Raw genomic sequence first — 17970 nt, 5'->3', positions numbered from 1 at the left:
GCAGACACACAGCAGAATGTGAGTACAACCAGTGTGTTTCTATGCACAAATTTAAATCGCCATTAAGGCTGAACTTCTTTCACAAATAGTTCTTTTCACACAAGGTATTCTTCCAATATAAGAACTAAGGTTTCTGTACATATTTTATACTGAATCATACCAGAAAGATCTTAAAAGATGGACGGAAGATGTCTTCAGCTGCAACTACTGTTTGACTACTGCCTTCATTTTCAGTGTATTCCTTTCCATGAGCCCTATAGAGTTGGCAGGGCTGCTGTCTAGATATGACTGTAGTGGAAGTTTTGTAGTAAATACTAGCAGATATTTCGTACTGTGATAGTCTGCATCTATATCATATTTCAAGTACCCTTGAAATACAATTTTGTCATCAGCCTGATCTTTACAGTTGCATGAAATCTTAACGTTAGATTTTTCTGATCTTGAATATGATTATTCAACCTCATAGTGATGCCTGGAACAGAGGCTACACATGTTAAAGGAATAAAGTAGGTACTTCAAAGGATACACCTTGGGCAGTACGAGAGCCTAGCCATGGCTGTACCCAAGATAGATGCCTGGTCCTGAGTTTCCACACTTTTATAAGTTTTGGTCCATTTACATATTGGGGTTAATTGTCCAATTACAGCTTCAGGTTATGAAGTCCCATCCTCCCAAATTGCTTTCTTCAATTTGCCATGGTTTACACTTTTCGGGCCCAAAGCTGCAATGGTGTCCTTAGTTCTCAGGCTGGAAAAGAATTGTTTTGTCTAACTAAACTGTGAAGAGAACTTGATAACACTTTATATGAAGTTCAGAGTTGCACTCTGATGCAATACAGAATCTGAAAAATATGAAAGCTGAAACTTAAGGCATCAGTAGTTATATCAAGACAACATTTTTATGGGATTTTTTAAGCACCATGAGTGTTTAGCCCTCTGTAGAACAAATTGGACACATTCCATTTGCCATGAAAATCTTATCTAAAAATACATTTAAGAACAGGGAGCCTGGCAGGAGTTGCTGTTAAAAGATTAATAAAAAATGCTGTTCTCTAGGCAGTTGTATTTGAAGCTCTCCAGTCTTTTGTAGCCAGTTTGGTTTTTTTCCTTTTCAGATATGTAGAACTTGTGCAGAAGCTATGTTTAAAAATAAGTTTAAAGCAGTTTGGGTAGTTGTCCTGTCCATGGACATAGTTTATTCTTTTACCTTCTGTCCTGCTCCCCTTTGAAATAGGTGTACAATCCTCGTATCAGAGTGGAGTCTCTGTTGGTGACTGCGATCAGTAAAGCGTCTGCCCAGCAGCGAGCTGGCCGTGCTGGTCGTACTCGACCAGGCAAGTGCTTCAGGCTTTATACAGAGAAAGCCTACAAAACTGAAATGCAGGTAAGATTTTGGGTTTTACATTGTATTCATAAGAATTCTGATTCAGGTTGTTGAGTGCTGTGGTATTAAACAAAATGAGAATTTGAATACTTCTGTAGTATAAAGTGTCTGAAGAAGTGTTACAAATTTTCTTCTTTTTTTCCCCCCCTCATCCCCCCAGGACAACACATACCCTGAAATTTTGAGGTCTAACTTAGGATCTGTAGTATTACAGCTCAAGAAGCTTGGTATAGATGATTTGGTGCACTTTGATTTTATGGATCCACCAGGTATCTCTTTCCATCTTTACAATCTTTATTTTTATGACTATTTTATATAATGACAACATGGAATAAATTCTCTCATTGTTTTTTTCTGGTTTTTTAGTTGTAATCTGTAAGGAATTGTCTTTTGTTTATCCTGAAATTTAGTGCTCTGTGTCATATCCAAACAAGCTTTTTCTGTATAAGAGCTTTTAGTGGAACCAAGGAAGCTACTGAAAGCCCCTTTTCTTCAGAGCATAAGAGAAAATTCTTGGCATTACAAAATCTGTTATTTGAGGTTTTTTATTTATCACCTTGATTGTGCATTTTAATTGTGCAATCAGGTAACAACTGTAAATAAAATGGGCTGGCGTTTTCAAAGCTGAATACATGGTTTGGTCCCAACTGTAGTTTTTACGCATCTTTCTTATAAGTGTCTAAATGTTCATATATGCTTCAGAAATAAGTGGGTGATATTGCTAATCAGAAATGTAAATCGGTCATATATACATAGGTGAATTAGTTGTTTATTCTCCTAAAATAAAAATCTGACCTGGTCTGTAAGTTTTTAAATAGTTCTACAGAACAGTTAAATGCTTTGTTCTGTGTAACATGTATGATAGCTTAACAGAAAGACTTTTGGATTTCATTTTATTTTTTCGTTGTGGGTTAATACTCACTTTGTGAAGAATGTAAGATAAAGAGAACATTCTTGCTGGCTTTCTGAAAGACTAGGTATCTAGAGTTGACATGGTTGAAATTTTAGGACTATTGATTTATTTAGTATGGAACAAGGGAAAAAGTATCTGCAGGGAGAAGTGATATTACTATACTGAATATTTCACAATGCCGCTGCTGTCTGAATTTTGAAAAGCAGTAATCTTCAAATATTCAAAGCTTGTGATTAAAGTTAAAGCTTTTCTAAATAAGTGTTCCCTCCCTACCACCCCCATTCATTCATATTTGGGTGTGTATTGCTCAATTTGGCAACAGTTTTGCATTTGGATGCTAGGGAATGGAGAACCAAAAAAGAAAAAAAGATACCTAGTAACAGTCTGTGCTTCCTTGGTTTGTGCTGAGTCAGAGCCGTTTGGGTAATGTGTGAATTTACATATTTTTTTCTTTCAGCTCCTGAAACTCTGATGAGAGCCTTAGAGCTTTTAAATTATCTGGCTGCTTTAAATGATGATGGAGACTTGACTGAGTTGGGATCCATGATGGCTGAATTTCCATTGGATCCACAGCTGGCTAAAATGGTTATTGCGAGCTGTGACTACAACTGTTCTAATGAGGTCCTATCTATTACTGCCATGTTGTCAGGTAATAGCGGGAAAAGAGAAACTAAAATTGCAGCTCTTCAGTCTGGGGAAAATTTAATTTTCCTACATCAGAAAAATAACATAAATATATTTTTAATAAAATTAGATTTGCTTTTTAAAACTTCATAGATGGGTTCAGTTATTATGGATTTATCTAGAGATATTGAAGCTAGTGAGTAATAATGCTGAAAAGTAGTGCATAAAATGATCTAAGTTTGCTCCTAACATCAGTTAAAAGTATATATATTTGAACTGTTGGGGATGGGGAATCAGCTAGTAGAACAGAAATTTCCATTTAGGTTCATCGTCAGGCGCAGAAATATCATCTTGACCACTAATTTTTAAGGCAGTAAAATCTATTTCGTATTGTGCATTCTTCTGCACTTGGTTAAATCAGTCTTCCCAAAGGGATTAGAGTATAATTTATATTAAATCATAAGCTTGTACATGATACATTTTTCAGTTACTAAATGGCAAAACTGGAGAACAGTCAGTACTTTCAAAGGGAAGAAAGAAGCTTGGAACGAAGCTATATCTTTATAAGAATTAACTGAGGTGTATAGTTGTAATTTGTTGTTGTTACATGAATAGCTCTGTATCAGAGCAGAGCTGCTTGCTGAGAGAGCTTAATGAGAGGAAAATGTTACCAAGCAAACCTTGTATTTAATTTCCCCATTGTGTAGAAATGACTTTGTTTTATAACTAGAGGTCATAGGACAAGCAGCACGTTTTAATCTGTTAAGAAAATGGGGGTGCTCATACTCATAAGGACTGTTTGCCTTTGGGAGGTGATAATTTACCAGGCTCTCCATAGTGCAGGTGTATTGCTGACATGCTTGACTTGGTTGGATAGAGAAAAAAAAAGTTTTGATTAAGTGTCAAATCTGTTGCTTCAGTTTAGTTTTACAGTATATTTATATGAAAGTTTTAAGAACAAGTTAAAATGTTTGTTTCAGAGTTATGATTGTTCAGACTCAGAGCAGATGGGCAGGGCAGAATCATAATATTTTTCTTTAATTAAATGGTAGGCTTAATTGCGGAGGTGGTGGTAGGTTGGTGCCTGTCTTTCTCTTCTCTCCCCCCTTCTCCCCCCCAGTATCCACAAGTCAGTTTAGTATTTTTATCCGTGGCCTTCAATTGATTTGCCTTACTCTTTTTCCAGTTTACCTTTTCTGAGGCCGCGATACCTTCTTTGTTTTAAACCACAATTAACATAATGATAAATAAGTTTTGGGGGAAAAATATAAAATGGATTAAAGATGGTTAATTGATGGGTCATAACTAAAACACTACTCTTAAAAAACCCATAATCTGGTCTTTCTGAGGGCTGTTTCCTGAAGTAAGCACTTTAAACCAGCAGCATAATAGTATGTTTTGGTGTGTTAAGTGCACATAAAGATTGTCAGGTTGTTGATAGCAATCCATGTATTAAGTTTGGACTGAATGAGAAATGAGGTGACAGAAAAGAGCAAAAATAGCATTAAATAAATGAGCAGATTAAATGATTGTACTACATTTTATAAAAGCCATGGTGCCATGCTGTGGTATGGAAAGTACTATTACTTTTTGAAACACTGAGTTAAGACAGTGATAGAATAATCTGGATTTTGCTTTTAATAGTATGAGTTAGAAATTAAAATATACTTGATATTATCTCTTTTTTCAAATGCAGGACCCATTATACCGGGTGTTTATTTCATCCCTGCATTTCCATTTTCTTTAATGCATTGGTCTTTGTGGATTTGTTACCATGATTCACTGTTACAGTGTGATTTTTTTTTTTTCCCCCTCAAGTTGCATCTGGTATTCAGCTCACAATATCTAGTGCTTTGGGGCTTCTATGTAAATTTAAGACTAAAGAAAAACTACATAACACTGCACAAAACCCCCTCATTTGATAGTGATATGTCATATGCAGGGAGGTGTTCTCATGTGATTGCAGGGCTTCATTAGTGAGAAAACTAATGTAGTCCCAAGCAGCTGGAAAAAGATTAAGGATTTTTAGTATTTAATAATTAATTTTATTGAAATTCAGCCTCTTAAAAATTGCACTTCCTTAAACCCAAACTGATTTATCTTCTGGTGTAGGTTTCTATCAAGTAAATCACAAAATGGGTAAGATTGGAAGGAATCACAGTGGATGACCTGTTGCGATCTCCCTGCTCCAGCAGATATCTTATAACTACTTTCAAGATCTTGTGGATTGATACCAATCTTTAAACATACTAGAATTTTGGCAGACCATTAATTAAGTTACCTGCAATACTATTTATGGTCTTTGCTAGTTTGTGTCTGGATAAGAGATAGTAAAAAACAATTTTTGGATGTAATAGACATGAGTTAGATGTATGTAAGAGAATATAATGATAGGGAAAGCTCATGTTGCATTTTTTGATCTATATTTTTTTATTTGAAGTAGTGCCAAAGGACGGTTTAACCTTCCACCACTACCGCTACCATCACAGCCTTTAGACTTATTAATACCTTCATTTACATGTTTCTGTATACCAGTGCTGATAGCAATACCATGTGGGAAGAGACTTGACTGGTGTGTTCTGTCTAGTAACAGACTTGTGATAATCAAACCTCCAGTTGGGTTAGACTGTCCTAGTACACTACTTTCAGAAATATTTACTTTGTCTGTAGGGGCTTTCTGAAAAAACAGATTTGCAATTAAAGTGTTTAATTCCATGGGATACTAGCTCCTGGTAGAGCTATCAGCACTGGATTTGAACTAAGATTTGTTTAGCCTTCCAGTCTGTGTAGGTAACCCTGATGGCCTTCAGACTAGATATTTTGATGCATACATATAATTCTATTTAAATAATCAGGTACTCTGTAGCTTTGAAACCCTCTTGTCTTACAGATGTGGTTAGGTGTTGATGTACCAAATCAAGGTAGTAAACAGTCCAAGATGCAGTTGGAGGCCATCCTGCCCTGCCCTATGCTCTGTGAACTGACCTAGCTAGGCCTTGTTCCTCTATCTGTGAATGCGTGACTCATCGATATGGGCGTTTGTGTTGGGCCCATACCAACCTTGTTTAGTCCCACAGTGTTTTGTTCGCCCCACGGAAGCAAAGAAAGCAGCAGATGAAGCCAAGATGAGGTTTGCCCACATAGATGGAGATCATTTGACGTTGCTGAATGTCTACCATGCTTTCAAGCAAAGTAAGTCTGTCTCTGTTTTAGTAAAATTATTTATGCTTTGTGCTGCCAACTTCCGTTTCTGTGTTCCAAGGACAATTGAAGGGCTTGGGTTTTGTTATTTAAGTGCTACTTTCCTTTGGGGGTCAAACAAAACCAAAAAACTACCCAAGCAATCTTGTAATAAACTGATGAGCATGCAAACAAGCCAGGCTTTTAAATCAGTGCTGGGTAACCTTGGACAGAAGGAAGCAAGTGTTCCTGTAATTAAGAAATATTGGAAGTTTATCTAACATTAATTATAAAAAATAGGTATAATTGCTTAGTGATTTTTCAGGGAGAGCAGTGCAGGAAAAACTGTGAATTTGGAGAAGGATATGTTCTTAGAACAAAAACGTTTTTAATCCTAGTTTTTTAATGTAATTAGGAATTCTGTAATAAGGCTTTGGAATAGATTGAGAGGCGAAGGGATGATGCATCAGCAAGAAGTAACATAGAACTGTATGATACATATGTTTCAATTATGTAATTTCTGTGGATGGAATTTAGAGAAAATATATGATCCTCTTCAACATAGCCAAAGTGTATTTTAGTAGTTTAAAGAAGATAGAATGAAGAGGTGAAGCTAGGAGTTCTCTTCAACAATGAGAAAGTGACCCACTTTTTAAAACTGACTTATATTGATAGCAAATAAAAAGATTTATATATATAAATAAAAACTACCAGCCATGTGAACTTAGGTGCTTCAGTTATACTTTCCTGTTAGCAAACAAAAAACAAGCAGTCTTTTTACCCTGAGTAAAAAGAAATGCAGCTTAATGTGCCTTTGTTACAGGTTTGATGTAGAAATTCTGTATTGAAAGCTGTCATTATGTGACAACCCAAAATAAATGAAAAAGTCAACAAATACACTGAGTTTACAATACAAACAATACGAGCTTTTTTTTTTCCTGTTAGCTTTTTCATTAATGGGATACAGAATGTCTGGCAGACAATTTGTGCATGTTTCTGGAAACCATTGCTGTAATACTCAGATTACTGAGAGATGGAGCTACTTCAGAATAATCTTGTGAAATTGTGAATTGTCTTCTGGAATCAGAAGACAAAATGCTACTACTGGTAGTATATAGAACAATATAAAACATTTAGGGTTATCCATGATGCATAGTTCAATTGGCTCAGAAAGTAGTATGCTTTGGTACTGTACAGTAGATCACAACTGTATAACAGCTTCATTCATACTTCATTTAAAATATATTCTGTAAGGTAAAGTGCAAGAAAGAACTTGGACTTAACCTCGACTTCCATAATATTAATTCTTTCCAGTGCGAATTAAGAAGAGTCTCGTCTTTCCAAGAGTTACCTTTAAGTTTCAATTCTTAAAGCTGGCTTTGTTGGATTCTTAAACTGACAAAGATTAGAAGAGCCTTACTTGAAAAGTCAGAGAATTGCTAGGGAGAACTGGGTTTCTTGATATGAAACGTGCAGATATTTCTACTGACAGAATGGCTGAGGCTTGCTGTTTCATCAGATTTCTCAGAGCTATGAGCAGTAGGAACAGTTAGAGTACAGAGTTCTGTTACAGTGGGTGTATTTTACCAGTCACATTTACTTAAACTGCTGTGAGGTGTGTCACACTTTGAGAACAGACTGTATAGCTCTTAGCTGTTACTTGAATGCTTAATTAAAGTAGGGTTTGATTTTTCAAATACAGTGTAGTTATGTACAATTGTCTTGTATGTTTGTAGCATGCTGCAGTTAAAGGCTGTGCAGTGTTCTTGACATCATGTAATGTTTTACACTTCAAGTTTGGAGATGGTTTTTCTAGTTGCAGGATGGGATTTTTGAGATGTCCAAAATTTAGTGGTATGGTATTTCAGTACAACAGTACTGATTGTGTTTGTTATATTGATGAGGGGGGAAACCCCTGCTTTTCTTCTGTCCTATGTGCTTCCTGAATAGAAACGTTTTGGCAAGTTACCTAGTGCAGGAAATCGACTGAATAAACCAAGAGCTGTTACCATTTATAAAAGTTTATGGATGTTTTTTTCTGGTTCCTCTGACTGATGAATCAGTTAGTCACTGTTTTATTTACTTGTTCTAATTTTGATTCATGTTTTCTAATGTTGCAGATCATGAGTCGGTTCAGTGGTGTTACGACAACTTCATTAACTACAGGTCCCTGATGTCTGCAGACAATGTACGCCAACAGCTGTCACGAATCATGGATAGATTTAATTTGCCTCGTAGAAGCACAGATTTTACCAGTCGAGACTATTACATCAACATAAGAAAGGCATTAGTTACTGGGTATTTCATGCAGGTATGTCTGTATTCTCCTAGGGAAATTAGTTCCATGTTTATGTGGCTCATAATGGTAGTATCGTTGTTACAATTTACTAAAGCTTGATAAATGTTACTTAAATTGCATTTGGCTAATTATATTACCATGTAGTCTTTGTCAGGTTGCTAGATAACGATGCAAGTAGTACATTCTTTAGTCAAATGGAAAAAATGTTGAAGGCAATCTTATCAGTGTATCAAAATCTCCTTTCTTGTATGAGCATTCATGAAGTAACTACATAAAACATTTCAAAGTAACTGCAGAATATGTGGTTCTAAAATTATTTGTAATCTGATACCAGAAGGAAGTATAGTGGTATATAAATATGAAAAATGTTATATTTACAGAAAGAGAGTATTTTCATTTGTACATTTTCCCCATATTTATATTTCACTTTTCAATTGCATGAGTCAGATACTGGAGTACTGGAGCACTTCTGTAATCTCAAGATGTATACTGTTTGAAATGCATTTGCCACTTGAGCCAGGATGGCTATGGAAGCCAGTCTCCACTGCTGCCACGTGCATGCTTTGCATTTGAGGTTAAGCATGCCCCAAGCTAGAATGCAGACTGCTGGGGGTTTGTCTATTTTTTTGTTTGGTTTTGGTTTGTTTTTTGATATTTTTTCCCATTAGTCCCACTGTGTTTTTTCTCTTCAACATTCAACCTTAAGACTGCTAGAGTCTCTTTGCTGGCTCTTGCAGATACAAACTGTGAATCTTCATCCTTATTGATTCTGGACTGTTGTGATAATGTTTTTCATAGCAAGAAAGCATTTGACATGTCTCTGCAACATATCTGCTAGAGCCTAAAACCTCACTTCTGGAGAGCACAATCTTGTTATATTTAGGAGGCTGACCAGTGCCCATTGCATTTCCTGATTTTTCCCTTGGACTGCACTCTTGTGGTGTTGAAACTAAACACTTGCCAGTTGGTCAGTGCATGGGCCTGACAAGCACTGCACTTACACACCCAAACTGGAACTTGGACTTGGGCACCCTGTCCTTAAACCGCCCCTGCCAAGTGTTGTGTCCAGGGCTCAGCCAGCCAGTCTGCAGCAAAACCATGTTCTTCCTGGGTTTTCAGAATACAGAAATAACAATGTCAGCAACTGCATTTCACTGTAATGCAAATGGGGGATTAAGGCTGTTGGCTGCTTTTAAATAATTAAATGGTTCTAAAGCCTTACTTGCTGTAACCTTTCAGACAAGTAGGCTGTAACAGTGTTCAGTCCTTGAGTTTGGGACATGTTTTCTGCATATTTCTTGGCAAATGCTTTAGAACACATTCCCACTTACACCTTTAATTACACCTTTGAAAGACAAAGAACATTTCTGTCCAGCGTGCCATTTTGGGCCTCAGGAAGGTCTGAGTGCCACAGCTGCACTTCTGTTTGGCACTATACCTCATGCCTTCTTTGATTTAATTGGACCTTTGGGGAGGCCATGTGCTTGGAAGTTGGTGTGCTCTCTGATTGTTTTATGTTATTGGGAGTGAAACTCTTCCTCTAATTGGTGTTTTCCTATTAGAAAACACCTATTCCCCTACATGGGGAGCTGCACCAGTGTTGGTGCAAGTAGATTTTTGGTCTCTTGTGTTGTAGGAGTTAAAGATCTGACTTGGTATTTTTGCTGTGAATACAGTAGTAAGTAGACTCATGCAGCTGAAAATTAAAGCCTGTGTGGAAGTCTCCTTGGGCTTCCATAGTCAGTAGGTTGTTTATTGCCTCCCTCACTCAAAATGGCTAATGGAATTTTTGGGGTGTATCAAGATAGGGCTATAGCATATCTGTAGCCATATCTTGAAAACTTTTTGAAGTGGAAGCCATTTCAGCCATTACTCCTCTGCTTCAAAGTGTTTCAGTCTTTTTTAGTTTGGGTTTCTTCATCTCTTTAAACCTATTGTGGTATGTATTTGACTTTGACTCTGAAACTTTTATGATGAATTCCATGTTGCTTTAAGAAACCTTCACTAGAAAAGTTTTAAATACTCAGATGTTATTTGCCAGCAGCTGAAGTACTTACAGTTGTAGTCGGTATACACATTGCGCCCTCTCCAAGCTAATATTCAGGCTGTAGCATTTGGGGGCTCTTGTTCAGAATACTTTAGTAACGAAATGCATATATTGTCCTTTGTCCTCTTAGTACAGAACATGTGTGGAATTCCAACACTTGAGAAATGTGTGCATGTACTCTGCATAGCTTCTGCATGTCAAGTACTGAGGTGTATGGACAACACGTGGCAGAAGTTGATTCTTCAAACTTCCTAAATTTAAAAAGGCAGTGTGAAGTGGAAAAAGCAGTCGTAGCCATTGTCTTGAAATACTTCTCATTTGCTGCATTGTTTAAACTTTAGTAATTGCCTACTGTCCTAAAACCAGTCATAAAAATTCATTATAGAATTTTCTGTACGTACCAAGATCTGTGGTTTAGGTCAGACAATATAGGCTTGTACTGACTATTGTAATAGTACTAGTTATATAATCAGTACCAAGTACTGTATACCTGCCTTCAGTTGTGTGTCAGAGGCAGATAAATGTGGAATTTCTGCTGGTGATTAATCATCTCTTCACCCTTCATATTTAAATGCAAATTTGAGTTCCAGTAAATCTGCCATAGACAAGCAAAGTGAATGGTAATATAATTTAAAACTGTCAACAGTTCTGTGTATAGTAAAACTTCTAGAAGGATAGGTATTGACAAGTTAATGTCTTTTAAAATTTTTGTGCTGTGTCTCAGATTTCTTTTAATTCTTATAATGCAAAACTTATTTTAAAATAACTTTCTGTATCGCACATCAGAATAGGCAAAGGATATGTAAAATTCAGCAAGGTGATTTTTGTGAAAAGAGAAGTACTGATTTCTCAATGACTTTGTTCTGAACATAGCCCATCCTAGAAAGGGAGAGGAATTGGCATATTGTACAACTGTAATATATTTGTAATTTGGTTATGAATTTCCAGAATTAGGTATAGATTATTTTTCCTACTTCTGTTAAGTAACTAAGTATACGTTATAGGAGAATCTAAACAGGATAAATACTGTAGTTTAGTATTAGGTGGGGATCAAAGTAAGACACATGGATAGGTAACCCCTTAATGGAGGCTTATCCCTGATACCCATTCAAAACTAAGCTTAGACTCTTTAAAGTTTTAATAATTGCTGAAGTAACTGTGATTAAGACTAAGCAAAAAATAGTTACACTACAGAAACTAAGCTAAGGAAATGAATTGGAAAAGGCAAGCAAATGACTTAAGGATGGGTCATCTTCCTCTTAGTGATTTTGGTTTTTATCAGTTGTCAAAAGCAACCTAGGGTTTTATCGTTGTATTTTCAATCTAGTATTGAAGAAAGAACAAGAACTGATAGTTGAAAATTTAAATCAGAATTTAAAGGTGGAAGCAAGTCCTCTGTTTTCAAATCAAAGAATGGGTCAGGTTGGAAGGGACTACAGTTGGATTTTCTGGTCCAGCCTCCCTGCTCAAACAGTCATCCTAGAGAACATGGCATAGGATTGTGTTCAGACAGTTCTGGAATATCGCCCGTGAGGGAAACCACAAACTCTCTGGGCAGTTTCTTCCAGTGCTCTGTCACTGCACAGTAAAAATGTTCTTCCTCATGTTCAAATGGAACTTCAGTCCGTTTCTGTCTGTTGTTTCTTGTCCTGTTGCTTGGCACCACAGAAGAGAGCTGGCTCCTTCCTCCTGCCACCCTCTCTTCAGATACTGATTAGGCACTGATGGGGTCCTTCTTGAAGCTGAACAAGCCCAACTTCCTCACTCTTTCCTTGTAACAGAGGTGCTCCAGTCCTTTCATCAGCTTTATTGCCCTTTGGTGGACCTGCTCCAGGAGCTCCATGTCTCTCTTGTATTGAGGAGCCCATGTGTGAAGACTCCACATGGACCTCACTAGGGCTGAGTAGAGGGGCAGGATCACCTCTCTCATCCTGCAGGCAGTGCTCTTCCTAATGCACCTCAGGATACCATTGGCCCTCTTGGCTAGAAAGGTATACAGATGAAGCTTGGAATTTTTCTTGGGAGATGTGACTTAGTCAAATACAGGCTATATATGTATCATGGTCACTACAGAGGATAAACTTAAATGACCAATGTTGTACAGGAAGTTAGATGTCAGATTATTTGCCTTCTAATGAAAATCTCATTGCTGATGCTACTCAGTCTTTGGTGCTTATTTCTTCTATGGAATTATGTATGTTTCGAAGTCTTTACATAATCAGGCTTCTACAATAATAGAATGGTAATAAAATAAACTTACGACACAAAGGTGGTCAGTGGTGCATTTAATAGTATTCATTTTGCTCTTTAGGAATGCAGAAGAGTGGTGTAAAACTTTTTAATAGATTCAGAAATACTTTTGCGTGTGCTCCAAGCAGAAATTTTGGAAATCTAGGCAACTGCCAAGGTTCCTTTGGTGCGTGCTAGCATCAGTTTGTCAAAAAGAACAAAGACCAGTCATTTCTCTGAACTGTCTGTCAAGACTATACATTGTGTCACAATGTATAGCCTTAAATCTAAAAGAGCCGCATCTTGTGATGCTATTCCTGCTTTAGACCTTTCCAGTGCATTTGGATTTAGTCTTGATGTTTGATTGAAGAAGACCCCTGACTTCACCCTCTAGGTTCAATGACATGATAGCTAATAAATAAGCACATGCATACTTAAAATTCCAGAGGGGGGTGTGTAATTCTTAATAAAATTGTGGTGAGAACTTAAGTGAAATATTTTCCTCTTGTGGTATATGCCACTGTTTCCATTTGGGTTTGTCATGTTCCTGGAAATACTACAAATTGTCTCTAAATCACCAACCATGTGGGCTTTCTGAGGCTGCAGAGTATGTTGCAGAGATGCTTTCTGTTGCTGATTTGTGTTGCAGAGATGCATGGGCTGGCTGTACGCTTGCCCATTCTTTTAGAGTCATGCTCAAATAGCCTAATTCTTTGGTGATCTCAGAGTACAGATATGTTCTGTAGTGTTTTGCTTGCTACCACTACTCATCCAAAAATGAACCCATTTCCTACACATACCCAGTATGATCCTGTGGTTTCTGTGGAAGCTCATGCTCTTTATGCTCTGAAAAACACCACAGAATGGCTGAGGTGAAAGGGCCCTCTGAGGGACACCTGGGCCAATCACCCTTGTATATACAGGCACTGGTATTGCTTGCAAGCCAGCGTTTCAGAGGGGTGATATAAGCTGCCTCCCATTTTTCCTTGTTTGCACCCTTATGTCAACCTGTGCCTGCCTAAGCCCATTCTAAATTCTTTCAGCTCAGTGACCTGGCAGGCCACTTAGAAAGTGGAAGCAAGAATGGGCTCGGTCAGCTGTGTTGGAATAGTGCAGACCAGGAAGGAGCAGGAAAATGCAGCAGCTGGCAGATCACTGTGGCTTGCTCTGGAGCCATAGCTTCCCTGTGTTACTTCCCCACAGCTGCCATCACTGGCCCTGAAATTCTTTACCAAGATGTGTGCCAGCAAGCGCACTCTGTAGAAACATCTAAAGAGGACAAATACTGCAGGTCACTTTTACCTCAGGATTGAAGCCAGTCACAATAGTATGCAACCACCTAAAGGTGGCTTGTCCCTGATATCAGTGGTCTAAGGAAACATTTTCTTTGTAATTGGGATTATTTTAATTCTTGTCCTTCTCTGGAAATTGAGCTAATTAAGATACACATTTCTGTAGCATTTATTTTTCTTTGAGTATGCTTCAGAATTATGCAAAGTCAATAAGAACTATAACTCTACCATTACAAATTACATGCAAAAGAAAATTATATTTGGGAAAAGTAGAGTATAAGACTTTACTGTTTTAATACATATGAGTGAGTCTGAGGTGCTAAAGGTAAACTGTACTGAATTTAATGGCACACTTTTCTACAATGAAACCTAAATAATGCATTGTTCTGTCTTTCTAGGAAGAAATAAAACAGGTAAAATAGATACTTTTGAATGCATGTGCACTTTTGATCTGAAAAATGAAATTGATTTTTAAACAAAACTTCCTTTGAAAAAAATCTTAATCCCACAGCAAGGTGTGCTGTGTTTGTGCTAGGCCTGTAACACACGAGTGTCTAGTCTAGTCTGGTTTGCACCTGTACTGCTATTTAATGTTACAGATGTTATATTGAGTTGACTAAAATTAGGCCTAGATCATTACAGACAGTGTGCTGTTAATCTCCATTTAAAGGAACGTCTTCCTGTTTCCTAGACTTGAAATTACCTGTTACCTCTCAAATCTAGTGTGACAAAATGCGCAAACTATTGAAATTCTTTGTTCTCCTCCTAAAACACGTTCTGGATATTAATGTCATAATGTTTTAAAGAGAAGTACACTCAAAGTAAGGGATTTCTTAGTAAAGAGATATTCTGGCTTGAAACTTCAGATAGCTATTGCTTTAGAAGGCCTGGGGTTTTAATCTAATCAGTGAAATTTGCTCTTGACTAGGCAAAAAAAAAAGGTGAAATATACCTGGGAATTCAAGAAAACATGGAAGTATACAGTCTATATTAAAGGAAAACAGCTAATTATCTTACTAGAAATGTCTTTTTGATGTCTTTCAGCCATTGCCCAACGTATTTAATCTTTTTACTCTGTGCGTGTATATATCTATAATGAGAGGAGGTTATTTTCAGCTACTGGTATTAAAGGGTTAATTTTAGTTACTTGTTCTGTTAGATTAGCTGCTCATACAGAGGATATCATTGGAAGGATAACTGTCTGCTTTACCAAAATCTTAATGAGCTAGGTATCGGAGCATCTTGGCAAGGCAGACATTATTCCCTTTCATAGAGCAAGAAGCTTAGTCAGAGGGAGGTTAATTGATTTTCACCAAGGTCACAGCACAAGTGTGTCGCTGAACCTACATTTTCCAGCTCTGAAGCTCAGGCTGTAGTGAGACCTCTCTCATAAAAGGGTAACATTGTGGCTTACTGGCCCCATAGTGGCTACTGCAAATGAAATGCTTGAAGCAGATGTCTGTAGTAGACCACAGCTGTCTTTGTGTGATGTTGCAAACCTGTCCAGTATATATTCCCTTCCTTTGTGTTTGCATTGCTGCTGTTCCAGTAATGATTATTCTCTTTGGATGATAATTATTTTTATATGTTAACTGAATTGTGCATTAGCATATACATGTACCATGGTAGTTAGCAAAAACAGCTGGCATCTTGATTGTGTCTATAAAAAACTATGAATACTCGAAGTGGTCAAGTAATGTGTCAAGTTTAGATGAGGTTTGAAAGTTGGGTTAGTTTGTTTTGTATAGAACACTTAACAATGAGCTTGAAATTGCTTCATTTAAAAATTGCCCGTGTTAATGGAAAAATGTCTTTTTATTTAGGTGGCACATTTGGAGCGAACAGGGCATTACTTAACAGTGAAAGATAACCAGGTGGTGCAGTTGCATCCCTCCACTGTTCTTGATCACAAACCAGAATGGGTGCTGTATAATGAGTTTGTCCTTACAACGAAGAATTACATCCGAACATGTACAGACATCAAGCCAGAATGGTAAGCCAGAGTATTGCAACAGTCATGATCTGCTGTAGAGTTGTTGTTTTTTTTTTTTTTTCCCCTTTTAAGCTGAGGTAATTCTTCACTTTTTTGGAAGGTAGTTTAAAAAAAAATGGTTTGAGGAATGTCAGTGGTATGGACTTGAGGTCTTGTAAATGACTAAAGGTTTTCTTCGTGGGTACTTGTGCCTTTTCATGGATTTTGTGTTTAGACCTCTGATGCCTGGACTTTGTGTACAGTGCACAGCTTGACTTAGAACTAGTTGCTTCAGTAAGCCTGGAGCTGCTTAGAGTTGTGAGGTTTGGGGATATGTCCTAGCACCCACTTGCATACCTGAGTTAGGAGATACCAGTACCTCAGTATCAGTGCTTCTGTTCTCAAGATCTAGGACTTCTTCTGTCTGAATTTTTTCAGAAGGCTCTGAACAGTATTTTATGCTTTCTTAAAATTCTAAGGAAAGACATGATGGTAGTGGTACAACTTCCCATGTTATGATACTTATTCATCAACTAAATATATTAGGGAAAGCAGAAGCCTGAATCTCTGCAGACAAGCAAAGATCTGAAGTATCTTGCCTGTCTTTTGAGGTTGTACTTTACCAGGTTGTAGTAAGCTTTGGGGACATGGGAAGCTCTTCAGTTGCTGTAATTTTACTGTTGTGCAGGAAGAGTTTAAAGATTCATAAGCTGGAAAACACAACATATATATTTATATTGTCTGTAGTATCTCAGTGGAAAATGTGTTTGAATCCCTGCTTAGCAATCTTGGTTCAACAAACACTGTCTAACCTAAAGCAGGATCCTGTGGCCTTGGTTGTATTTTTAAGTTTAAAACTGCTAAGGCTGGACTATACTCTGACACAAGTGGTTGTGTGTGTTTGTGTAGACTTCTGTGGCTGATGTACTCCGACATTAAGCAGGGGCTCTGGCTGTGTGGGTTGCCATGGCAGGTACTGAAGCAGCACCAAGAGTCTGTAAGGGGCATGTATATCTTGAGACTCATGTGTGCTTTTTATTTTGAACTTGGACACTTGCTCAGGATGGCACTGCCATTTTAAATGTGTGTGCATGTGTGTAAATTTCAGTTAGTCTTAGAATTGCAGAATGAGCTGAAAATAATGGATAACTTTTGTTTCCTTCAGTTGTAGAATTCCTGTAAAACGCATCTTAAAGTTTGAGTATCAGTAACATGCTTTTCCTTTTTTGACAGGCTGGTGAAAATTGCCCCTCAATATTATGACATGAGCAATTTTCCACAGTGCGAAGCAAAGAGACAGTTGGATCGCATCATTGCCAAACTTCAGTCCAAGGAATACTCACAGTACTGAATTTATGCTTTGAACTGAAGTTATTCAGAGGACAGCTTTAAGAGATGAAAGGATTCAAAGTTCAAGTTGTGCTCTTCACTTTGGTTCAATAATGGCCTTTATTTGAAAGCTTTTTAATTTTTCTTTACAGTAAATATTCCATTCTGATTTCATAAATTAAACATTTATGCCTCCCTTTTGTGTTGACACTGTAGCTCATACTGGAAAAGCTAATCAATGTTTTGCAGTTTATTGAAAGTAGTTCTATATATAACAATGTTATAAGCATTTCTTTAGAAATGGTTGAAAATGCTTCTAAAAATGTGATTATCGACCATGGTATGCATGATCGTTGTAATTGTTGACATTCCTTTTAGAAGTTGTGAAATGTTACAACTTGTGCTTCTGTAGACACAATCTTCAGCTTCAGTACAAGGGTACTGACTTCAATAAAGTCTATTTATACTAATTTTGTGCCACAGTATGTCAGTATTTCTATTGTTTTGATTGTAATATGAGAATCCCATTTAGTCTCCCATTAAACTGCTGTTTGATTGACATGGCAGTTTAATATTTTAATACTAAAGGTACAGATATTTAGCAGCACAGTGATGGTATAATATGATACATACAATGTCGATCCCTTGCAAACTTGTTAAAACTATTTAGGAAAACTCAAAATGCATGCAGATGTGTTAGGA

At 37.2% G+C, this 17970-nt stretch overlaps 1 protein-coding gene across 1 annotated transcript in view; it reads left to right on the top strand.

Moving 5' to 3' along the window:
• Positions 1-17738, top strand: part of DHX15 (DEAH-box helicase 15) — a 45875-nt gene extending 28137 nt beyond the window's left edge. Inside the window, exons 8-14 of the mRNA XM_030270856.4 lie at positions 1234-1383; positions 1544-1652; positions 2754-2945; positions 5990-6112; positions 8221-8411; positions 15791-15960; positions 17173-17738. Coding sequence (XP_030126716.1) covers positions 1234-1383; positions 1544-1652; positions 2754-2945; positions 5990-6112; positions 8221-8411; positions 15791-15960; positions 17173-17290 — 1053 coding nt within the window. The 3' untranslated portion in view covers positions 17291-17738. The remainder of the gene's footprint in view (positions 1-1233; positions 1384-1543; positions 1653-2753; positions 2946-5989; positions 6113-8220; positions 8412-15790; positions 15961-17172) is intronic.
• The last annotated feature ends 232 nt before the right edge of the window (positions 17739-17970 follow it).

The sequence above is a fragment of the Taeniopygia guttata genome, chromosome 4 (assembly GCF_048771995.1).
Source record: "Taeniopygia guttata chromosome 4, bTaeGut7.mat, whole genome shotgun sequence".
Taxonomy (NCBI): Eukaryota; Metazoa; Chordata; class Aves; order Passeriformes; family Estrildidae; genus Taeniopygia; species Taeniopygia guttata.
Note: the sequence above shows the minus strand (reverse complement) of the source record. Positions and strands in the feature narration are given on the sequence as shown.